Genomic DNA, 25,953 nt, shown 5'->3' on the forward strand with positions numbered 1-25,953 from the left:
TATAGCATCTACAAACGGCGGTATATATATTGGAATATGCTGGAATTTTGATTAATTTTTTTCTTAAACACTAGTAATGGCAGCGATCAGCGACTTATAGTAAGATTGTGCGGTGGGCAATCTGACACTGACATTTTGAGGGAACTGGCTGACGCTGAAATCACAGGTGACAGTAGTGAAGTGATCTGTGCTAATACTTTACACTGTCACTGTACTAATGACACTGACTGGGAAGGGGTTAACATCTAGGATGATCAAGGGGTTAACTGTGTGCCTAACAAGTGTTAATGTGTTTACTGTGTGTTGTTTTTGCTAATGGATTTTGTTATTTTTTTCCCTGCTTAGCAGGGAATGAATAAACGGCAAGATTGCCTGTCACTGAACACAGCTCTGTGTTGTTTACTATCACAGAGCTGTGTTCTGTGCATCACTGAGCTGATCAGCGGGGCCCAGTGGTCAATCACTGACAAGGACCTGCTGATCGTCTTACATAGTTACATGGATAGACTGGCTGAAAAAAAAACAAAAGTTCATCCAGTTCAACCATAAAAAAAAGTTATAAAAAAAAGTCTTGAGCTGCAATGAATCACAGTACAGCAGGGTTGGTGGGTGTGCACATGCACGCCCTACCCGGGAGTGCTAATCACGTACTAGATATGTGATCCAGTGCAGCCAAACCAGCTTGCCGACGTACATGGTAAGCAAGTTTATTAATAGTGAAACAAAACCTATCCAAACACCAGCAAAAGTGAAAACACAAGTGAACCATAATCAAATGACAAATTCCTAACAAGCAACATAACAAAAAGACTAACTAGCAAACTAACTAGACAGGTATGTAATATATACAAAATGGGGGACAGTGATCAACAGGGTAAAGCTGGAGGTGTTATAAACAGTTGGCAAGGGGGAACCAAGATTGGGATCAGGTATGAGGGGCAGGCAGTAGGGTACAGGATATAGGTACAATGCAAGAGCAGGCTCAGGCAGGAATCAGCCTTGGGATTAATGGCAAGCAGTATCTGGCTAGCAGAGCAAAACACTGAAGCACAAGGGAAATGAAGAGGAGAAACGAAATACCCTCCCAGTAACCAGCATCAGGCGGGGACTAATAGGTAGGATCTGCTGGAAGGCAGAACACAATTACTGCTAACAACTATAGCATGTGAAAATATCTGACAGAATAGACCGATGGACTGACTTGGGTAAAACTAGCCTGCCCATAGATGGATTGATTCTTCGCCTGTTCAGCAGAGACTGGATAAGATTTGATCCACCTATGGCCCACTTTAGTTTGGCCAAGGATACAGAAACAATTGAGTACTGTCCGTGATACTTTTTTTTATTTGCACTAACATACAATTTTGAGGACAAGCTTTCGGGGTATGTCCCCTTCTTCAAAGTCCAAGCAGTACTATTACATGTTTCTGTCGCAAATGCACTAATACGGCAACAATCACCTCAAGCCAAGGATACATAAATATTCGTTACTCGGATTTATTGTATTTTTTTTCTATTGCCATGCACTCTCCCAAATGGGCAGAAGCAAACAATCTGATTTTAGGAAAAACCCAACGAAAGCAGAACTATAACAATGAGAACAACCACAACACTACATTTAGACTAGGTAAACTTGTGCTTCTGGCAGGGTCCATACATATGTATGGTTGCACAATTCGACACTTCAAGCATATTAACATGTGTGTTAACTAAGCAGCATAGGAATAATAAGGACTGATTTTGTGGATTGTGTTACAGTATGTGGCTTTAAGTGAAATCTGCTTGATAGGGTTTGATTTGAAAGCTACCTTAGATAAATGGCATGAAAGGAAGGTGGCATGTTTGCTTCCTCAGCTTCCGGCTTCAGTTCTTGGACTCACAATTTGTAGCCATTATGATTTTGTTCAGCTGTAGTCTAAAGCTGGATATACATTTGGTCACTTTGACTGTACAATCTCCTTTAGACTAACCATCAACTATGTAATGCAGAAGCCTGCTTAACAAATGCAAGGTATGTTCTCAGATTACATATATTTGATAAATTCATAAGAGATTGTGCAGTGATTTCAGAATATGATTGTACAGTGTATGGCCAGTTTAAAGATGGCTGAACCCCCCCATGGATTCTCTGCTGTTTCCATGGTAGATTCAGCTGAATAGTTTGACTTTCATACATGGCCTAACCGTTGTATGTGATGCTTGCAGCCAAATTCACATCCTCATTGTTCAGTACAATGTTACTGTTTTGCCTAAAGCTCTGTCTGCTGGTACCCTGTGCTATTTAAAGTCAAACTCAGATCTAACAAAACAACAGAATATGATTTTAAAATGAGGACCTGAAATAATTTGTATCCATGGCTACCCTGTCCCCAACTGCATACTGACTGAGTTCACAGACGACAACGGCAAAGCAGTTAGCAAAGCTCATAGTTCATTAGCGGAGCTGGATCTTTTTCCTGATTCAGCCCTGACAGCTATGACATGGAGAGTCGAAGGTGTTGATTATACACAAATCCTTGTGCTTTACAGTGAATATAAATCTTGACTAAACTACACTTAGCGCTTACTTCCAGAGATGCCACTGAGAATATGCCCAAGTCTCCCTTGCTAGTAGAGAGGTCGCCAGTCACACACACAGACTCGTGCACACCCACAATACTGGCTCCGTCTAGGGCAGGGGTGTCAAACTGGCGACCCTCCAGCTGGTGCAAAACTACAAGTCCCATCATGCCTCTGCCCTTGGGAGTCATGCTTGTAAATGTCAATCTTTCAATGCCTCATGGGACTTGTAGTTTGGCAACAGCTGGAGAGCTGCCAGTTTGACACTCATGGTATGGCAGATGTATTTTTAATAATTAAGAACTTGAGCAGGTTAGGGGATTAGGGTAACAGCATACTCCAAATGATTGCAGAAATAATAGAACAGCTTCTCACTAATCTTTGAAAAGCAGCTTTTCCTGGAGATAACAGGATGGTCTATAAGAGAAGTCCCAGTCCATATAACCTCATGTGGCATTACGTTTCCTTGCAGTACTTGTACACAGCAAGGTCTTTACTCATAATGTCTCAGGACTTGTTGGCCACCCAGCAACCATGGGTAGTTCCTCAGTGAAGGAGACAAAATATCTTTCTCTAGACCAGGACTCCACGGTGATGTCCTCCAGCAAATAATCCTTTAGCAATCTTCTCCAGTCCCTCAGACCAGCATCTGCTGAGGCCCAGACTGCAATTTCTTGCCTCACTCACTAGCTATCTCCTGGGGTCAACAGCCCCAGAAGAAGTGGAACCCTCCTTGGAGAGGAGAGAACACTTTGTTTGGGTCTCTCAGACATTTATCACCTCATCAGCCACCTTCTAGTCATCTCCTTCTAGGGATTGTCTGGAGCATGATAAATATTAATGCTGGTCATTTGGCTCTCCCTGCCCTATATTCTGCAATTTTCTTCCAGAAGTAGGTGAGAAAATTCAAACATCTGACCAGGGGTGGACTGACCATTTGGAAACTCGGGCACCGCCCGAGGGCCCAGGGTCAGTAGGGGGCCCCATGAGATGCCCCTGATACCTTTTTCATAGGCTTTTTTGAGTGTGGGTGAGGACACAGGGGCCCCATGATCCCCTATTGCCCGGGGGGCCCCATGAGTTGTCAGTCCACCCCTGCACCTGACCAGTAAACCCTATTCTGACAATTATATATGATTAATGATACACTGACTGCAGTAAAGCCAAAAAACTTAATTTATGCCAGCAGCCTAACTAGATGAGGATGCTACATCCATTCGAGTGGAAGCAGAGACTACATACTGTATAAGTATGCTGAAAACCATTGCTTCCCCCCTCCTATCTAAGCTGTATAGTGCTGATAAAAAAGATATATGTAAATAATCTTCTGTCTCCCCTGTGTCATGGAGGTCTTGACAATGGGGCTAAATTCACCAGCTGGCTTTCATTCCCCTTCTGTTGTCAGCGCTCCCTCCTCTCCCCTGCAGCAGCTGCTCCATGACACAGGGCAGCTGAACTTTTGCAACACGTGACATGGAGCAAACTGAAATAAGGTATTTCCGCAAATCTTTTTTTACCAGCACTATACAGCATAGGTGGGAGGAGAGGAAGCAGTGGTTTTCAGCATACTTTACTTTTATTATAAAGCATTGTGTATAATAATGACAGCTTTTTCATTCTGTTTTGCATCTCAGTGCTGCTGATCTCCTGCAGCCTATTTGCAACCACTGCTTGTCTACATGCATGCATTTCAACTATGATTAAATGATATTTCTCAGTCTGGCTTTCTTGTTGGTGGTAACAGTGGAACATACCTGTTTAATGTGTGTTTAAACGATCACTTTTTTATCATCAGAAAACAAGTGACAGGGTGGTAATGCAGGAGTACAGTGTGGAAAAAATTAAAGAGCATAGTAACCCTAAAACATGAATCGATTGAAAAATGGTGCTCATGGCTGGATAAGCAGGCATTTATTTTGCTTAGAAGACATATTTATTTACAGTTAGTTTATAAGGTTGAAAAAATACACAGGTCCATGCAGTTTAACCTATGTCTGTGATTTTTATTCTGTAACAATTCCCATAGCCCTACATATTCTGCCTCCTGAGGAAGACATCTAAAAGTTGTTTTAAGTTGTCAACACTCTCAGCCAGTACCACTTCCTGGGGGAGGGAGTTCCACATTTTTACTGTTGTAACAGCAAAGAACCCTTTCTGCAATCTAAGATTAAACCATGTTTCTTCTAACCTCAAATCATGACCACATGTCCTCTTCAGGGACCTTACAGTAAACAGTTTATTACAGTTACTGAAGTCACCTTTGAAATATTTGTACAATGTAATCATCATATCACCCAAGTGTATAACTTTACATCTCCAAATATGGAACCTCATCTACCATGTACCTGCCCACAACCCTGTTTTAAGTAATAAGGACTTTTAATTTCCTCTTCTAACTCCTGCTCAGAAGCCTTCAACCGTATCAAACAGCCCAAAAAGATTGTACCGAGTCTAACTGTTTAGGTCACACGTCCAAGTTTGTCATGAGCAGCTTCCCATTGTGCAGTGACTTCTGCAATGTTTAGGACATATATGTTATTGCCCCCTTAAATGTTTTTTCCACCAATAGGAATTCAGAATCTACATCAGTGTTTAGCCATGAATATTGCTTTGTGATGGGGCTGGGTCAAGTTGGAAGCAATATATGTTCTACTTAAAGGGGAACTCCAGGCTCCCCCAAAAAATGAAAAATCAACAGCTACAAATACTTAATATAAGGACACTTACCTGTCTCGGGGGGTCAGGGATGTCCTCACCCAAGCCGATTCTTCACTTGGCTTCGGGTGCTGGCGCCTGCATCTTCAATCGGCTTCGGGGCTGGTGCAGCCATCTTCAGTAAGGGAAACCAGAAGTGAAGCTAAGCTTTGTTAATGGGTTGCAGTCTTCTGGGACCTGTGAAATGTCTCAGAAGGCTGCAGGGGTTAAGAGGGGGTACGAAATTCCCATTCAGATCGCTGCTGAGATCTGACCCGAAAGTGGGAGTGGGTACCTGTCAAAATCAGGTATCCACTCCTCCCTCCCCCAAAAAAGTGCCAAATGTGGCAGTGGATGGGGGGAGGAGGCAGACAAGTGGAACTTCCCCTTATCGGTGGAGTTCAGCTTTAAGTGACAATTGTTTTTTTTGTACCATAATAATAGTATGGTCTTTTTCTTTTCACACCATATTATATTTCTAGATACGTAGTGGTTAAATGACAATAGCTTTTACTTTAGGTAAAAGGAAAGCAGAGACGGTTGTTAGGGACAGTTTCCAGGCAGCAGAGTTCCAAAAGTACCATCTAATGAGATATTTAAATACCATTGATGCTGCGAGATATGATTCCCCAGTACTCGATGTGTATTTGTTTTATGTTCTCCCTTTGAAAAGGAAACTGTCAACTTTCTTTCGTTCTCAGAAGACTGCGCTTGATCAAAGACCAGATCTGCATTTTTGACATGGGGATATTAAGAACCTCTCTTTTCAGAATGGAGGTGAATAAAAGATAATGGAAAATGGTAGCTAAATATAACTATGTGGGACTATGTATGTAAATTCAGATAAGCTTAAAGAACTCCAGTCTATTTGGAAGGCAAGATATTAAAGGAAATCTGGTATGAAAGGACTATAGGGGTTGTCATTGTCGAATTCTCCTTCTGGTTCTTGTCCTTATTTCTCAAGTCTACCTTTGGGTGAGGGGCAATTGATCGGGGCTGTGCATCTCTTGAGTTATAATTAAGAATAGTAAAGTATACTGTAAGTTGAATAACAGCCTTGGACTGTAAGGAAAATGCTTGATTAGTTAGGGAAGGGGAGGGAGCTGTAGATGAACAGTCCTAGGGAGGACATGTTGGAATCCTGCAATCCAGCACCCATAGGGTAGTTGGCAGTCAGCCTGTTTGCCTTTCTCTCCTCCTATCCCCATCTAAAAAGTTTTAGGGAGAACTCCTAAAGGCTAGCTTCTCAATCTGGTGGTGTTCAAATAATGGGTATGCCAAGCATCTTCCAGCAAGGTAAATGGATGTACAACCATGTCTGTACTGAAGAATTTCATAAGTGCTCTCAAACCTTGGACATCAATACACACAATCTCAATGTTGTGATAAAAACAATGACACTCCTTCTTAGGAGCTCAGTCCAAAATATATTCTTAGTTTTGTATAGAACAGGGAAAGCTTAGAACCTCAGTGTTTTATTGCTGTTCGTGTCTAAGTGAAAAATTACTTCAGGTGACACTTGTTACCTTGACAGGAAGTTAGGGGTTATCTTTCAAATGGGAACACAAAATTCCATCAAAACCTGATTGACATTTAAAGGCTAACTTTTTTTCGTGCAAACAAATAATGCATACATGTGAATTTGCAGCAAAAAATAAAAAAGTGCAAGTTTTTTGTTTGCAAAGAAGCCTGAAAAGCATTGCAAATCAGTCTCCTGCAGACTCTTCTTCCATCTCTTTGGCTCTCAGTTATTGAGCTGGAGGAAATGTAGGTGGACTACAGGGGTTCTGATCAGTGCTCTCGTAGTCCATTGAGAACTACAAATTTGTCTGCTGCAGTGGCAGATGGGGCTTGTAGTTTATTCTTTCACAGATTTCTGTGAATGAATGATGTGACTGTAGTAGCATGCTGACTTTGGGTTGGTGGTGGTGGGGGGATCTTCCACGGGCACATGTTATGTGTTACGCTCTAAATATGGGTGCAGCATGTAACATAGTCTAAAAGGTGTATTTAGCCTTTGAACCCATTCCCACTCAACTGAAAAAATGACCTTTTACTGCTGTATCTTCCCCTCTTTCTCTGTTGAAAACCATAAAATAGACAAGTGACAGAAAATCTACCCAATGCTGATACACACAGCAGTAATATCTTGAAGAGCTTCCAACACTTACCTACTAAATAATAAATATTTTGTTTGGCGTTAGGCTGTGCAGCAAGCATCCAAGAGGAAATGCTTGCCATAGTAAACCCAAGGACATTGGTAAGGATTCCTGCAATTTTACATGGAACATGAGACTATTGGGAAGTTCTCTCCACATAGTCCTATTGAGAGATTTTTCCAACTCACAATCCTTGGTCCACAATGTCCTTTTGTCTCTTTCGGTCAGTTGATCATGTCGATTGCGCTTATGCTTGTCAGACAATGTTTTCCCAGAAACTGTATATGCCGTCATAACCTTTGATACTGTACCTCGCAACACAGCAAATATATTGGCAACTTCGGTCACAGAGGCACCAGCTAAGCGGCACCAACAATTTGCCCTTTTTGAAGCTCAGTAAGCTCTGACACGACTCTGTATTACTAGCAATGCATGCAGTGAATGACGAAAGTGAGGCTTCCCACCTGTTAGCTAGGTGTCTCATCCCACAGCGGAAGCAAAAGAATGTTTCCATTTTTTTGTTTAACCCCAGTAATTTGGAAATGGTGGGTAAAGCCCCAGACTGGCCTCTTATAAGTTAACTCTTTATGTTGGGGCTTCTCTACTAGAATTTCTGGTTCTTCCCTTCTCACCATATCCTTCCACTCATTCAGCTGCTGCTCTCACTTTTTACCCCATTCTGTGTTATATAAAATATATTAAAATCTAGAGCCTCAAAATAGCCACAACAGATGTGTAATCTCTGATACTAAGTGCGGAGATCCCATCCCCAGAGAGATATTAGAAGGTAGTAGTTAATGTGAAATGTAATCTTTCACTGTTCACCCAAATTAAATATCAGTTGGAATGGGCTACCGTACTACCTATCTGTATTGGTGGATCCTGGGCAAACACAACAGTGCAATGAATTCTGTAGTACCAGGATATCATTCTGTAAATATGTGTCTTATCCAAGATATTTTCAGATTAATATGATCCTTGGATACAACTTGCAGAGAAGTGGGTGTCAAATGCCTTGCGTTTATTGAGCCTCTCAGAGAATATTTTCCGAAAGTTGTACACAGAGACAAGGTCACAAGTTTAGGTTTTCTCCCGTGTCTGGTAATAATATTCAGGTGCTTCCTGTCAATCAATGTCTGACATTCCAGCCTATCACCTGAACACACCCGAGTCATGCACTCCTGTGCACTAATTAATGTGTCATGTCATGTCACGCTCTATTGAACACTGCAAAACAGATAAAACTGCTGATAAATGATACTGATGGATGTAACATTACAACATATTACATTCTGGAAAACAGTTTAACTGTTTTACAAGAGGTGCTGAAAACAATGTGATAATACTAGCATATAGTATAGGAGAAATATACAATACCTACATGATATGATGATTGCAGTCCTTACAAATTAAAAAGGATTTAGAGTGAAGGTAAATACTACAGCAAAGGTCTCAGAATTACTGGACACAGCTTATTGTTTTCTGTTCTAACTTAAAATTACAATGGCAAGCTTACAGAGTGCCCCATTACCCTATTAGTTTAGAACAGAGGTCACCAAACATTTCAATATGAGGGCCACATTGGATATTTTTGAAATATTTGTGGGCCAAAATATTCAGTTTTATAAAATAATTACTTTTACTTGAATCTTTTTTTTAAAATCAGCATATGATTCAGAACAAAAAGAAAACATCGTTAATAAGAGTCCCCATCACAGTCTTCTCTTTGATCAGAGTCCCTATTAAAGTCCTAACTTACACCAGGCTCCCCATTAGAATCCTGTCTTACATTAGTTCCCCATCAGAGTTTGAAATACATCAGGATGCCTATTAGAGTCATGTCTTGCATAAGGTTCCCCATCAGATTTTCCCCTACATCAAGGTCCCCATTAGAATCCTGTCTTACATTAGGCTCCCCATCAGGGTGGGCATTACAGCCCCCTCACATCAGTCCCCCATCTAAGTCCCCCATCCCACTGTAAGGCTTACAGCATGGCTGTAGCAGTAGGGCAGGAACCAAAAAGCAGAGCAGGTCTAGACAGAGGAAGATCTTTCATCCTGTGAATGATGGAGAAGCCACGTTATTGGTTGCTGGTGATACTAGCAACCAAGAACAGGGATGACAGCGCAGTGGGGGGAACCTGTGCTGGGGAGTGCAGGTAGGGAAGTTAGAGGGAGATGTGAAGACCATAGACAGTCACTGCTGACCTGCATACTCAATCTTCACATTGAGGATACACCACTGCCCCTACCTGTCCAGGCCCCTGGCTTAGAAGGTCCAGAGAAAAGTGTTGTAAATAATTCCTCAATAAAAAAAATAATAAACTACAAAAATTTGAAGGTAAGCAGCACCCAGCCTCAGCATGTACAAATTGTGTAAACTCTCATCTTATTTTCTATTAATTTCTACACATTTGAGGCAATGAGATCTATGAAGTAACAGAGGCGAAGGGGATGTTCAGAGGAGTTACAAGGCTCACTGTTGTTCAAGAATCATGGAGGTTCCTTGTTTGCTGGTCTGTATCATTTAAAAGCAGCTCCAAATATAAAGGTAGCATGCTCACTTTGATAATACATTGTGTTGCAAAAACAAAATCACATGACACAAAAGCAAAGCTTGTACAAAAAGAACATCATAATCTAAGATGTGCAACACAAAGTCTAAATACAGACCTGGCTAAGGAGGGTATTTGTTGGCTCTTTTTGCTCCAGAATTCTTTGACATCTACTGCTGTATGTATTTTTCCTAGCTCTAATTTATTGAAAATGTCCCAAAGACCTTTGCTAAACATCTGTGAAGCCTCAGACAGAAACTACTCTTCAGAATTGTGTGCTGTTTATTATTTCTGGGGTAATGATTTATATCTATGCATAGGTGTAAAGTGTCCTTAAAAGGGTTGCTCCTCTAAATATGTGTCTCTCAGGCAGTGGCATTGCTGTTTTAAGGACCCCTTTAAACATATGCATGTGCATGACCACAACATGTCATATGTGAGGTGCAGGTTGACAGGTGCATTTAACCTGCTTCAATGGGTTTTGCAGCTCCAATAGATTTGTATAGGACATAGGCGATGGGACACCCTAATCAACCTGTGTGCCTGGGCTGCTAATAACTCAATACAGCTGGCCCTCCTGTAACAGGCCCGAGCCCAGGCTCTATTCGTTCAAAAGGGGGGTCTGGTCCTTACTGTAGACACTGATCCTCTTGTTCCTCCCCCTTCCTTTCTTCTGGCTGCTCTGGAGGGGGATCAGTTCTAGCATCTGCACCCCCCACCTACTGGCCAGGCCCCCCTTTGTGCCCCTTTCCCCAGCAGCACTGCCAGCTTCCTTCCTCTCCCACTGGCAGCTGCTGAGGGTACACAGGAAGATGTTTCAGGATGGAGAACGAGGGAATGGGCCAGTAAATATGTCCCTCACCAGCCCCTTTCTTTACTGAATGAACACAGTGAGTTATTGGTACTGATCGCTTCTGTGTCCATTCACCCCTGAAGCATAGTAAACGGAGTTTACTATGCTTCAGTTTGTGAATGAATAGGAAGTCTGTGAGTGCATCCTATTCATTTATCTGTGCAGCTGAGGCTGCAGAGAAAGGGACTGAAGAATCATTGTCCTCAGTCCCTTTCTGTGTCTTAAATGTGAGACATCAGGGGTCTGTTTAGACCCCTGATATTTCACCAAAGCCCCCAACAAATAAATAAAAATGTAAAAAAAATAATTGTTTGCTCCTTGTTTGAGCTTTGGGGTGCACATCCTTATGCAATAGGCTGTGAACACCTATTATATAAGAGTACAAACCCGTTTGAGGCTAACAAAAGCCATTCGACACAGGCCATTAAAGTTTTTTTAGGTTCTTCATATTCAAAGCCACAGTCAAAGATGCATTCTCAGGGTAGCTAGGATGCTGGACCTTCTTTGTTACAAGTCGGTCTATAGAATTATCAGGACTTTACACAGACTGTCATGGAGAAAGTGAAAACAAGATTGGGAACACCCGTTATTTCACATGGGAGGTTCCAAGGTGGGTGGTAACAGCCAGGTTTTGTGTCAGAGAACCTTTCTATTACATTACCAAAATATGGGAAGCTAGTGTGAGCCTATAACTGAAACATACAGTATATCTTAGGGCTAACTAAATTCTTAGTCTGGTCTCAGTAAGGTCAGTCTGGCCACAAAATGATATTTCAGAAGTGATTATTATTATTATACAGGATTTAAATAGTGCCAACAGTTTGCTCAGCACTTTACAATATAACGGGAGACAATACAGTAACAATACAGTTCAATACAAGAGGGATTTGAGGGCCCTGCTCCTCGGAACTTACAATCTAGGAGGGAGGGGCTAGTGGTACAAAAGGCAGTAACTGTGGGGGATGGACTGGTTGGAAGAGTAGAAGATTCCATTATTAGCTGAGGGCCGGATAGGCTTCCCTGAAGAGAGAGGTTTTCAGAGATCGCCTAAAAGTGAGCAGAGTAGGCGATAGTCTGATAAATTGGGGTAGAGAGTTGCAGAGGATGTGATGGGTAGAGTGAGCCTTTTATCCAGCACACGCACAGATAGTAGTTCACTGTGTTGACCGAAAACAGTTCAGGTACGTGTTAATATATTGCAGCTCAGTAAGGGCCATTTTCCAAGAGTGGAACACATTGTTAGGTGTAAAGGGGCCCTAAGACGGCTAACTTGAGACTGACGTGCTGAAGTTGATGGCAACACTTTTAGCAGCAAATTACAACTCCTCCACTCTGCCAGTTACTCCATCATAGAGGACAATAATGTTTTATCATACTTGGTATATTATCATGCATACAGTATATTGTGCTATAATGAGACCCCGCATTGATGGGTGATAGGAATTTTATGTTTATATGGTTTTAAAAGGAACCTGGCAGCCTTTTCCAGCCTTCTGAAAATGCAAGGTGCATATGGGAACATGGTACCTTAGTCTTGCTGCGTCTACAACGTAATAATTAGCAGGGCTGATTGATAAAAACATGAAGGGAATAGAAAGACATTACCAACAACCAGAAGCTGATTTTCATTTAATCATATTTCACATACAGAACCACCTCATATTCTGCAGAGTTCTCCTAAACATGCAGAGCCAATGTGATGGTACTGCTGTGATATATGAACTAACTCCTTGGCCAGTTTAAAAAAAAAAAATTCTGGAAGCTCTGCCAAAAAGGCAAGCAGAGGGCAAATGATTAATCAGCAGTATTGCCCGTGGTCTCCCTGCAGCTTATATTTCCCCATTACTGACTTAGCCCTTTGAGGACCAAGGGACGTATTTGTCCCATGTTTTTAATTGCCTGTATCATCTGATTAAGAACTTAAAATAATATTTTGACTCAAACCAAAAAAAAAAAAGTAGTTCTGATCAACAAATGGATCTAGCTTTCTGCCAATTATTTAATGAAATGGCTTAGTTACAGCAACTGAAGTGTACAAACTTTAAAAACAAAAAATTGATTCTTTTGGCGTCCGTAATCTTATGGTCCTCAAAGGGTTAACATGGCTTCTTCTGCCATTGGTAGAGGAAGGACTTTGCTGCTTCATGTCACAGCCTCCAGCTAGGGCAAAAGAGACTATAAACCATTAAATAGGGAAACTGGAGGGTTAATAATTTCGATTAATGCCAACTCCCTTTAATCAGAGTGGTCACTGCAACTCAAAAACATATAATACCAACTGCTGAACCTAGTGTAGACACCAAGTCAAAAGTAGTTGCTATTAGTGACCCAAATAAAAAAAAACTAAAAAAAATTTACATTTTTTATGGATTCAAATTACAAATTCAAAAATCCACCTACAAAAATAAACCCAATGCCCTTCAATGCATACATTGTCAATTGTAACTGAATATTAAAAGTGTTGGGTTTGTTATGTTGTAGGTTAATTGTTGAATTTGTAAGTAATTTGAATCAGTGAAAATTGTTACTGTATATATATATATATATATATATATATATATATATATATAATTTTTTTTTTTAATTCAAGCCACTTGAGTCACTAATAGCAACTACTATTGACCTGGTGTTTACACTACGTTTAGCAGTCGGTAGTAGTGACAAATCTCACTCCAAATCTTCAAAGACTAGCAGTCAAGGGCAGCAGTGCCTTAAATCTCACAATTCAGATATAAAACTGTAAAGCTGTAGACACAGGAGTGCCTAGGCACAGTCACATACCAGGAAGTGCACTACTACCTTTTATGAGGCATTCAAGAAAAAAGGTAGATTTTTCAGGATAGTGCTTAGGCACAATTATAATTTCTAAATGCTCCCTAGCAAATCTTTACTTTATGAGGAAACCCACGTAAACATACTGTATTTAGGATCCCAGGGGTTACTGGTTTAAGTTTTTTGATTTTGTTTTTTTTTTTTTTTTTTTTTTAATAACAAAGCAGAAAAAATAACTAACATAGGAGTCTGGATTCGAATATGGAAGGATTTGTAGGCCAAAAGGCCACAGCCCTTTTATCAGCATAACCAACTACATCTGCTACATTTTACTAGACTTGCAATAAAATACCACATAACGTGTGTCATCTAATCAGAACACTGATTTCCTAGGTTGTTTTTTTATCTATTTGTTCAGTTCACTGATAAGGTCATCTACAAATTAACAAGCTCTAAAGAAAATAAAAAGTTTTAAATGAATGGCTTCTGGCAAACTGTCAAGTGATATTAACTCTGCCATTCAACACACTGTCAGTTTATAGTGCTCCAGGAAGGACACTATAATGCCCCCCTACTTGATTAAAAGATTATGTAATTCAACTTTGACCTTTCAAAAAAAAAAAAAAGATCTGAGCTTAAGTGGCTGCTAACATTTTTTTATGCTGAACATGCAAGGCCTGTGCAGAAAATAAATTAGTTATACATTTTCTAGCAAAATATGACACTGAAATATGGCAAGGTCTATGTAGACCTCTCTAGCATAATGCTTTTAAAATGGAACTTGCACCCATAAAAGTGAATAAAGTTTAAAAACCACCTGTAAGATAAAAAAACAAAAATAGTATTTCCATTTAAAGCAGTAGTAAATCACTTCTTAAAAAAAAATAATTAACACTTACCCCTCTTCCTGACCAGGCCATTTTATGTGATATGGCGCTGTGTTACTTTAACTGATAATTGCATGGTCGTGCAACGCTGCACCTAAATTAAATTTATGTCTTTTTTTTCCCCACAAATAGAGCTTTCTTTCAGTGGTATTTGATCACCTGTGTTTTTTTTATTTTTTGCTCTATAACCAAAAAACTTTATAATCAACAACTTTGAAAAAAAACCAATATTTTTTACTTTTTGCTATAAAACATATCCAAAAAAATAAAAAAAATAAAATTTCTTCATAAATTTAGGCCAAAATGTATTCTGCTACATGTTTCTGCTAAAAAAAAAACCAATACATGTATATTACTTGGTTTACGTGAAAGCTATAGCATCTACAAATAGCGATATATGTACTGGAATGTTTTTTTATATATACTAGTATTGCTGGTGATCAGCGACTTATAGTGGGACTGTGGTGGACGTTCTGACACTGGGTGGGAACTGCCTTGGTGTACACCATTACAGTGATCAGTGTTAATAAAAAGCACTGACACTGTACACTAATCACACTGGGCAGGAAGGGGTTAACATCTGGGGTGATCAAAGGGTTAACAGTGTGCAACTAGGTTCACATATGTGCGAGTGGTGCCGCTTCGGATCGGCACAAAAATCCGTGCAGCCGCACCACCCACACAGAGAGATTGCGGTTTCGTGGGCGGATACCATTAATTCTAATGGCACGCCGCTTGCACTGGAAATTGCAACCGTACTGGGAACCGAGGTTCCCGTGCGGGCTGCAGTTTCAGAAGTGCAGGGACTTCTTCGCTGCGTGTCCCGGGGCACGGGAATCCATTCAAATGAATCGGATCTTGTGCCCGCACAAAACGCGGACCGTAGGTATGTGAACCAGGGGTAGTGGTGTTTTATTGTGTGCTGTGTTGTGTCTTACTTGGGAGACATGCTGCTTTGCATCTCTCTTCTGTGCAGAGAGCTACAAAGCAGCATGTCCATGCTGACAGGAGAGAGATCTGTGTATTTTTACGTGATTTTGCACAGCGGAGGCACCCTGTAGCAGTATATCTGCTATGGGGCGGCTCTTAAGTGGTTAAGAAATCCCCTGCAAGGTAATGTCATGAAGGACTTACCTTAAAATGAAGTCCTCCAGTGGTGCGCCATCAGGTCTTCCATCTTCACCCGGTCTTCCTTTTTGAGTTCATGCCATCTGAATGGCCAAGCTGCGATGACGTCACTCCTGCGCCTGTGCACGGGAGTCCGGGGCCAAGGTAAAGTGCACAGAAGTAATGGCACGGGTATGCTGTACCTTCAGAGCGCATGAGCCAACTCTCAAAAATAGCAAGTATCTCCTAAACAGTGCATGTTTAGGAGATATTCACTTTACTTATAGGAAAGATTTATTAAAAGCTTACCTTTAGGTAAAAGTATAAAATAAGAGTTTACTACCACATTAAGCTCTGGAAGGTTTTACCCCCTTTATAACAAGGTCATTTTTTGCTATTCAGCACTGCGCTACATTACTTGGCAATTGCGAGGTCATGTAACACTGTATCCAAATGAAATTTAAATACATTTTTTCACACAAATAGAGCTTCTTTTGGTGGTATTTGATCGCCACCTGGTTTTTTATTTTTTGCGCTATAAACAAAAAAAATTAACATTTTAAAAACAAACAATATTTTCTTTCTGCTATAAAACATATGCATGCTGGTAGGTTAATTGGCTTCTGTCTAAATTGGCCCTAGTATATATATATATGAATGGGAGTTAGGGACATTAGATTGTAAGCTTCTTGAGAGTTAGGGACTGATGTGATTGTACATAAAACACTGCGTAAATTGACGGGGCTATACAAGTACCAATAATAATGACGCCCTAAAATGCCAGAACAGTGCAATTACCACCCAAATGGTCCCTTTTAGGAAAGTAGACAGTTTGAAGTATTTAGTAAGAGGCATGGCGAGCTTTTTAAAGTTGTAATTTTTTTGTCACAATTTTTTGGAAAATTAAGAAGTTAAATACATTTGTTCTACATTTTTTTTAATATACTGTCACCACTGCAGTAAAGCATCCTCATATGACTGGTGTAGCAGTAGGTAAAAAAAATTAAAATTAAAGTAATTTTTAAAACATTTAAAAAAAAGTATTTTTTTTCTATACTTTCATTACAGTGTCACCATAGAAAGGGGGGGGAAGGAGATCAGGGATTTTTTTTTTTTTTTTTTTTTACACTTTGCTGTTATAGTGAAGTTCAGCGTTGTTATGAACAGTCATGAATGGGTTACATTCATGACAGCTGTGATTTTACTATTGTGATCTGTGATTCGCCAACAGTTATCACATGGTACAGGATGCTGTGACTAGCCCATGTATCATGTGATAGCACTGGGCCAATCACAGCTCACTATAGGAAACACAGCTGTTATGAATGGAATACATTGATTACCGCTTTTGTGACATTGTGATCACATAGCAGTCGCATGTTCCCCTGGCCAATCAAAATGACTGGGCTCCCGGAAGTGCACGTGCTAATCGATGTATGGGTATGTTACTTAGCCTGAAGATACGACCTGTATACAGCAGTATATGTACTATGGGCGGTTGGCAACTGGTTAATCACCTTTCTCTGGTTTCTGCTTGCAATGCCTAGGTTAGGGTGAGATTTGGTGGATAGAGAATACTCCAAATCTTGCGGAGATGATTTCCAGCACCGGGCTGTACCTTCTCACAAAATTTGCAGTACCCAGCAGAACTCATCAGGAGCATGATATCACCCCTGCACCATGGAAACTGAAGGTAAGGTGAGTATAATATATTTTTTCTTCATGTTTATACCTTTTTTGATTCGAGTGTTTCAGCAAGGTCCAGTTTAAACATTTGACCTTAGCCTTTTGTTGCTGCTGATGGTTTGTCAAGTCAAATGATATTTACCTATTGTGACGGGAATGACTTTTGGGGGTGGGGGGGACCTCTGTATCATCTCCCCAAATTCTTATGTTTAAGTGACCCTGTGCCTGTTAGGGTACAGGGTGTGTAAATGTGAATGTCCCAGTCTTGTGTATAGTGTGTGTTCCTTTGTTCTCGGCCACATGGCTATCCATTGTTTGTTTGCCATGTGCTACCCCCCATTGTGCTGTGCCTTGCTGGCCAGCCAACTATTATGGGATGCAGGTATTGTCCCTGCCATGTGCTTCATCCCATTGTTCTGTGTCTTGGTTGGATGGGGAGGGGTGATGAGGTGTTTCCTGCAGCCTCCCACTGATGGGGCGGGCTGATGATGTGTTTCCTGTCCCTGGTTGTCTTTCCCCGCCCTCTGTATAAAACATGTTGTTTGTGTACAATAAAAGTAGTTGGCTTCCTGTTTTAAGAAGAGCTGGGTGCTGTCTTTTTCATGAGGGATTTCAAGGGTGGGGTCCGTGGATGGTGTTCGGACAGGGGAAGCTGCGGTATAACTGAATATACCCAAGTGTGGTCGGGTACCGGTTCCGTTACACCTATTATCACATGAGATTGGTTAGCTGTAAAATTTGAGTCACTCCATCACCATTTTGCAAAAACGTTATTCTTTAAAAAATTAACAAAAATTGAAAGTTGGAATTACATAATATAGTGACCAAACGGTAGGATCAATCGTTTAGTGTTCAACTTCCTGTATGTAACATCTGCTGTGTCCCCCAAGGAATGAAGCGAAAATTTAAAGGTGCATCAGATGCTATATCTGTTTAAGAGCAGAGAACTTACATACATAATGGTATTTTAATATATAATACCAGAGAACATCAAGACATTTATGGGACAACGTATCCTTTTACTTTATTTAATGTATACAGTATATCATAAGGAAAATATTCAGATAAATGGTAATCTTTCATTAATATGGCCTGACAGTAATTGTCACACTGGCTACCTAAAACCTTTTGGCATTCCCCTTTGTGTCCCACATTCGTACAATGTCATATTTATATTCAAAGTACCAGGAATTATTTGAAAAATGTACAAGTAACAAGCATAATGGATCAACAGCTCCATACTTGTGGACATGGGCTTCACTATGTTTTAGAGAGCTACAATCTGTACAGAAGCAGTTCCAAAGCTTTTAGCAAATTTAGAGTGGCTGTCTGCACCCAAGCCCTATCATTCACTAGTAGTCGATCCATGAGCGATTACATGTGAGTGGACACAAATAGCTGTGGGAGCTGTCAGCCTCCCAATGTTCTCAATAGGACTTCCACCCACAGCTTATAACAGGGAACTTCTCATTAGTCTCCCACATCTAATTGCAAATGGCCCCATTTGCAAGTGTAGGAGTCTTGTAATCCCCCTTGTGATAGCAATAAAGTTAAATGGGAAAAAAAATAGAAAAATTGTAAAAAAACAAATTGTGCAAAAATAAAAAATAAACTAGAAGCACCCCCATGTATACAGGCATGGCCAAAAGTTTTGAGAATGACACAAATATTAATTTTCACAAGGTCTGCTGCCTGTTTTTATGATGGCAATTTGCATATACTCCAGGATGTTATGAAGAGTGATCAGATGAATTGCAAGGTCCTTCTTTGCCATGAAAATGAGCTTAATCCCACAAAAACATTTCCACTGCATTTCAGCCCTGACACAAAAGGACCAGCTGACATCAGGTCAGTGATTCTCTCATTAACACAGATGTCAGTGTTGGCGAGGACAAGGCTGGAGATCACTCTGTCATGATGAGTTAAAATAACAGACTGGAAACTTTAATAGGAGGACTTGAAATCATTGTTCTTCCTCTGTTAACCATGGTTACCAGCAAGAAAACATGTGCAGTCATCATTACTTTGCACAAAAAGTAATTCACAGACAAGGATATTGCTGCTACTAAGATTGCACCTAAATCAACCATTTATCAGATCATCAAGAAGAGAGGTTCAATTGTTGTGAAGAAGGCTTCAGGGTTTCCAGAGGTGCCAGGACCATCTCCTAAAGTTGAATCAGCTGCGAGATCGGGCACCCCCAGTGCAGAGCCTGCTCAGGAATGGCAGCAGGTAGGTGTGAGTGGAAGTAGGTAGGTGTGAGTGCATCTGCACGCACAGTTAGGCAAAGACTTTTAGAGGATGGCTTGGTGTTAAGGGCAGCAAAGAAACAACTTCTCTCCAGTAAAAACATCAGGGACAGACTGATATTCTACAAAAGATACAGGGAATGGTAAAGTAATTATCTCTGATGAATCCCCTTTTCGATTGTTTGGGGCATCCAAAAAAACCTTGTCTGAGGACGAAAAGTTGAGCGCTATCATCTGTCCTGTGTCATACCAACAGTAAAACATCCTGAGACCATTCATGTGTGGGGTTGCTTCTCAGCCAAGGGAGTGGGCTCATTCACAATTGTGCCTAAGAACACAGCCATGAATAAAGAATGGTGCAAAAACATCCTCCGAGAGCAACTTCTCCCAACCATCCAAGAACAGTTTGGTGATGAACAATGCCTTTTCCAGCATGGTGGAGCACTTTGCCATACAGCAAAAGTGATAACTAAGTTGCTTGGGGAACACAACATCAAAATTCTGGGTCTATGGCCAGGAAACGCCCCAAACCTTAATCCCATTGAGAACTTGTGGTCAATACTCAAGAGGTGGGTGAACAAAAACCCCCCACAAATTCTGACAAACTCCAATCAATAAGTTGATTGACAGCATGCCAGGGCGAATTGCAGAGGTCTTGAAAAAGAAGGGTCGACACTGCATATATAGACTCTTTACATAAACCTAATATAATTGTCAATAAAAGCCTTTGACACTTCTGAAATGCTTGTAATTATACCTCAGTAACATCTGACAAAAAGATCTAAAAACACTGAAGCAGCAGACTTTGTGAAAATTAAGATTTGTGTCATTCTCAAAACTTTTGGCAACAGCTGTACACACTTGTAGGGCCTGCATGTGTTTGTGCTTTAACATTGGAGTGAAAGCAATATTCCTAGGACCAGAATTCATGGTTAACTCAAAACTAATAACCTGTAAGGGCTTTTAAAGTATTGCCTATTAGGTACTGTTGTTTTCACCATTTAATGGGCATGCAAAACTTTTAGTCTTAACATGTTTGGTATTTATTTACTCGATGCAACCCCATCTTTTTATAACAAAAAAACGGTATTATATTATGGTTGTGTATTTTAAAATTCATTTTAGTGTATATTTTCCTAAAAATATGCAACTGATAAACAGTTGCACAAATATCATGCAAGACAATTTAATATATATAAAAAATAAAATGTATGTATAGTTGTTGAGTACTATATTCAACTAAAAATTATATATGTAGACTGTGGATGTGGTAATATTATTGGGTAAATTTATTTTATTTTTTATATTGTTTTTATATTATGAGTAGAGTGGTTCTTTAATATGGAAGTATGGCCCTTTAAACAGACTTTGTGCTGTTTACGGTGACAAATGTTTTTTTCCATTCTGGTCTAGTTAAAGACTCACATATTCATGTATAATATTTTGTATACTTACCATGGCATTTGGTCTGTATGATATGCATGCTATATGCAATGGTAATAATGTAATTGTTGCACTATCCGAGTAGTGTTGTGTAATATAACACAGCTGGGATTGATTGTTGCCAAAATGCAGAGTGTGCGTGGTATATATTTAGATGGTCTGACGTCTGCATCTGTACCGCCCCGTAAGGACGTTGTGGTGATGAAACGCGTAGGGCAGGGCCAGTCGGATGCTGACGTCAGTACGCTCCCTGCGATTGTCGGAAGGAATCTGAGTCGAGTGGAGCTTTTCTTTGCCTATGCGATTGATGCTGGTGTCGGTTTAGACACCTTATTTGTGAGTGGCTTTTAATCTTTTAATAAACGCATATTGTTTAAGACATGCTGCACCATTACGTTCTTTCTTTGTCCCTGAATATGGTCCCAATACACATGGAGATATGATGACTTATTTATGAAAGAGTGGCTGCAGAGTATTCCTCCTGAAAGAATCTGCCTATACTACAGAGGGGTGTTTCCTATCTGAAAATCACTACTGCAGAGCTTTGCACCAAACGTCTGGAATTTGCTGCTTTCATCGCTCCCAGAGCAAGAACTCTTATGCTGGTCTATAATCTGATCAGCATATAGCTCTGGTGAGTGTATTCAATTTATTCAGTGGTGGATTGATCACGGTGTTATATATTTTTTCACACAATGAATTTTGGATATGGTTATGATGTTTCGACTTTCACATATTGATTTATGGACACTTTTTAATTTGTTTATAATTTTTTATTAGTGCATTCCTATGTGTAATTTATTTAATGCCCCCCAAAAAAAAAATTGGGGGGGGGATTTGGAGTTATTGCTATATATAATTAAGGGTGTGGCGCTTTTCTAAGGTCACTGAGTTCCAAGTATGGCAGTTTTTACATTTTGGACCAATGCTGCTATACCTAAACCTCAGCTGTAAATAAACTGCTAGCCATCTTCAGTAGAATTTCAACAGATTTCAAACAGTGCTGATGCTTACTAAACGCCTGTAGCAGTATTTTAAAGGACCAGTCACAATCTCTGAGGTTTAGGTACGGATATTTTTGCATAGTTATGTTGATGCAGCTTGGACCAGTGTAAGTTTGCCTTTACAATACCTAGCCAGTCTCAGTGGAAAGCTGGAAATTGTTGTAGTAGACACTACTACTAAAATGATTGCCTCTATCTTCCAGGTCCTGTGACAAGCAGCTGCCTTGCTACTCAGTAAACATAGGGGATCGCTCAGTTGGCATGGGTGCCTTTTAGAGAACACTTTGTATTTTCTCAATGAATGCAAAGTGTTCTCTGATTGGACATGTTGGAGATTGAGACACCACCACCCTGCTTCTCCACCTTGTCCAGTCATACGTTTTGCATTCATTGAGAACATGTAAAGTGTTTTCTAAATGGTGCTCATGCACAGAACCCAGACGTTAGCGGCAATCAGCAGTGTCTACTACAGTGATTTCCAGCTTCCACAGGGGTTGGCCAAGTGTGGCACATGCATACTTACATTGGTCCAAGCTGGACCACTTCAGCTATGCAAAAATATCCAACCAGCTTTAAATCCCCAAAATGCAGATAAAGGGTGCTTTGAAGAATAATAATTAATAAAAAAAACAAAACTGGAAGATACTTTTCACTTGGGCTTTCATTTGTATGTAACCAGTAAATACAGCAAATATTTCAAAAGCTTTCAAGTACATAAAGTACAGTTATAACCATGACTATCATAAAAGACTATAGAATAATTGGTGAAACAGCAGTTTATAAATGCTGGTCATAGGCTATTAGGTGTTCTAAACACTGCAATGCTGGCAATCATTCATCAAAATGAAAGTGGGCCCAACAAAGTACCCTCACTCTCTCCATTCTTCTGACTTGATGTTGAAGAAATTGACACATGCCGTCACATGCACACAAAGACATCTATCCCAAATAAAAACCATACTTATTTATTCTTTATTTTTGGCACGACAAACCCCAGTGCCATAGTAACAGCTCGTTAGGACAAAGTGTGACCAGGCATGGCATTCATTGGGTGGAACCTAATGCTGACACAAGAATTATACTCCGACATCATTTAATTTATGTGTAAATATCTTAGAGCCAGACTAACATTTCTTAGCCATAAAAATAAAATGAAAATAAAAAAAAATATAAAGGACGAGAACAAGTTGGTTGTTTGCATATTTTATTTTTCTTTTTTTTTCCTCAATTCTTTTTTTTTTTTTTTTTTTTTTATTTCCAACTGAACACATCTGGCATATTTTACATTTTTGCAATAAAACATGGTTACAATAGCTTAAGGAATTGATATATCCAAAATATTTCACCATGATTTCAAGATGAAATGAATTTATCTTCCAGGTGTTCAATATCCTCCAATTCTAAATCTACAACTCAAGATATTGCTTACAGACTGATGAATAACTTAATATTTACGCAGACTCCGCAAATGTCTTGGAATCCAATTTTTCTCTTTTTTTTCTCTTTTTTTAAATACAAACAACAATGTAGAAGAAACTCAGTGGTAAAACTTACTAATACAAGGTGATGAACAAATAATTAATCACATCAATAAATAATGATATGTTTCTGGTGCAAAGTGCCAATACAAATAATTTTTATTTGACTTTTTTTCTCTTAAAATAAATGACTGCAAGTGTGTGTGTAAATTCTTGAGAAAATTACATTCCTGTTACATGCCTCATAGCCCTACTGACACAATATGTACATCTATGACAATACAGTCACTAAATATACAAAGAAAGAACAAGTGGATTGACCCCTGGATGTGTCATTTTAACAGTACACTGTGCAGGAATTCCCGACAGCCATCACTTTAGGAGCATAAAACACACAGCATGGTCAGTGTCTTAGGCTAAGAATTTGGCTTTTTGGTGATGCCGCCACTTCATCTCGTAGACCGGCACCATTTTTTTTTGTTAACTATAGCCTAAGCAATTCAATTAAAATATATAAAAAAAAAACATAAATCACCTTCTGTCTTCCTTGACCTCTGCTATTTGTTTGCTGTGGAGAAGTTTCAATTTCTGGTCAAAAACTGGAGTAGTTCGGCACCATAAAATATAAATACCCTTTCCAGGGAAAAACACCAGGGCATATGTTAATCGTTGCCTTATCTCTCTTTTATAATGGTCATAAATAAAATAGGTACAGCAAGTGTGAGAGATATATGGCAAACCATGGCTTCATATCCCTATGTTACGAAGGTTTATGGGATTTGACGTAAAAGGGAAAAAAAAAAAACACAAAGTGCAAAGCATATTTTGGTGTGAATGTTAAAAGGATTGGATAGACCCATATTCAACCTTTTAAAGCAAGCCGCGTCCTTTTTACGTTTCCAGAATATACCTGCTCCATCAGGTTTAAAGTACAAGCACAGTTTAGCTTCACGATAAAACTAAGAAACTTTTTTTTGTTTGTTCTTTATACAAGGTTTTACTTTTACAAAAGTATCCCTTTTAAAGTTAAAGATGTGCATCTGATGTACAAAGTATCAAACATATTTTTTTTTTTTTTCATTTTTTTTTTCACAGCTTGAAAAGAGGCTGGAAATGGGATGTAAGACGTGTGGACTAAACACCATCACAGCTCGGACACATAGTCTTCTCCAAAATGTCTTGTTTCCGCAGTGTGTCCCACCAGCTTTGTTTAAAATTTTTTCTTAGAAAGAATGAAAATTGAAATAATTCTGAGACTCCATTTCATCGTCAGTTTGCATGGTACAAGCGTGCCTTTAGCAGCTGGTGTTCAGTTGTGAAAAAGAAACACAATGAAAAGTGGTTTTGCTGACTACAATGTACAGCTATTGCTGGGTGTAATGGAATGTACAACGGAGGAGCTCTACGCAGACTTGCTTTTCCACCGGAGGTGACAACGCCTAGGAACTGCAGCGCTTGTGCTCTCAGCATGAAAACTTGGCATTCAGCACTTCAGTCAACCTCAGTATCTGTTCTGATGTTCGTAATGCCACCGATTAAAATCTATGTTAAAAGCTACAATGCTACCAGAAGCCATGCCAGTGATCAATGTCCTGTAAGGAAAGACAAAAATGAAACAGATCAGAATTGCTTATTTCATATATTCACTGCATTATACAGTATAAAGTAGACCAAATATATACAATGGAGGTTTTTTTTTTAGCTGTCTAAGATTTGTATTTTTATCTCTCCAGTCCCCTAACACCACACAGGCAGATGGATGACACTACCTACAATTAGTAGTGCACCGAAATGAAAATTCTGGTGCAGAAACCGAAAATTCAAAATGCACGTGGCCAAAAACCGGAACTGAAATGCGCAGTTTTTAAAAATGAATATATATTTTTTGGAAAAAAATACACTTCGTTTAAAAAAACAATATATACCCCAATTTTTTTTGTAAAATATAAAAGAGGATGTTACGATGAGTAAATAGATATCCAACATGTCACGCTTTAAAATTGTGCACGCTCGTGGAATGGCGTGAAACTGTGGTACTTAAAAATCTCCATGGGTGATGCTTTAAAAAATGTCTACAGGTTAGCAGTGTAAAGTTACAGAGGAGGTCTAGTGTGAGAATTATTGCTCTTGCTCTGATGTTCGTGGCGATACCTCACATGTGTGGTTTAAAAACCATTTACATATGTGGGCATGGTCTACGTATGCATTCACCACTATGTGTGAGCACGGGGGGACAGGGGCACTTTAAACTTTTTTAAAAAATGAATTCAATCTTTTTTTTGTTTGTTTGTTTTTTTTTGCACTGTTCTTTTAAAAAAAATGTAATCACTTTTATTCTTAACACAAGAAATGCATGCATCCCTTGTGATAGTAATTAGTGACAGGTCCTCTCTATGGAGAGATATGGGGTCAATAAGGCAATGTAAAGCATTAGATGAAAAAAAGCATTGAACTAGTGCTTTAAAAAAAAAAAAATGGCCAAAATGTGAAGTGACATCACTACGGTC

General features: G+C 39.6%; 1 protein-coding gene across 6 annotated transcripts in view; it reads right to left on the bottom strand.

Annotated features, from left to right (window-relative positions):
- Positions 1-22,917: 22,917 nt before the first annotated feature.
- The window catches only part of NBEA (neurobeachin), an 881,324-nt gene continuing 878,288 nt past the window's right edge, over positions 22,918-25,953 (bottom strand). For all 6 annotated transcript variants that reach the window (XM_089690860.1, XM_089690861.1, XM_089690859.1 and 3 more), the window contains one exon: positions 22,918-25,038. In XM_089690860.1, the coding sequence (XP_089546986.1) occupies positions 24,948-25,038 (91 nt within the window). In that variant the 3' untranslated portion in view covers positions 22,918-24,947. The remainder of the gene's footprint in view (positions 25,039-25,953) is intronic.

The sequence above is a fragment of the Staurois parvus genome, unplaced genomic scaffold (assembly GCF_062004578.1).
Source record: "Staurois parvus isolate SC_StPar_1 unplaced genomic scaffold, SC_StPar_1.0 ptg000544l, whole genome shotgun sequence".
NCBI lineage: Eukaryota > Metazoa > Chordata > Amphibia > Anura > Ranidae > Staurois > Staurois parvus.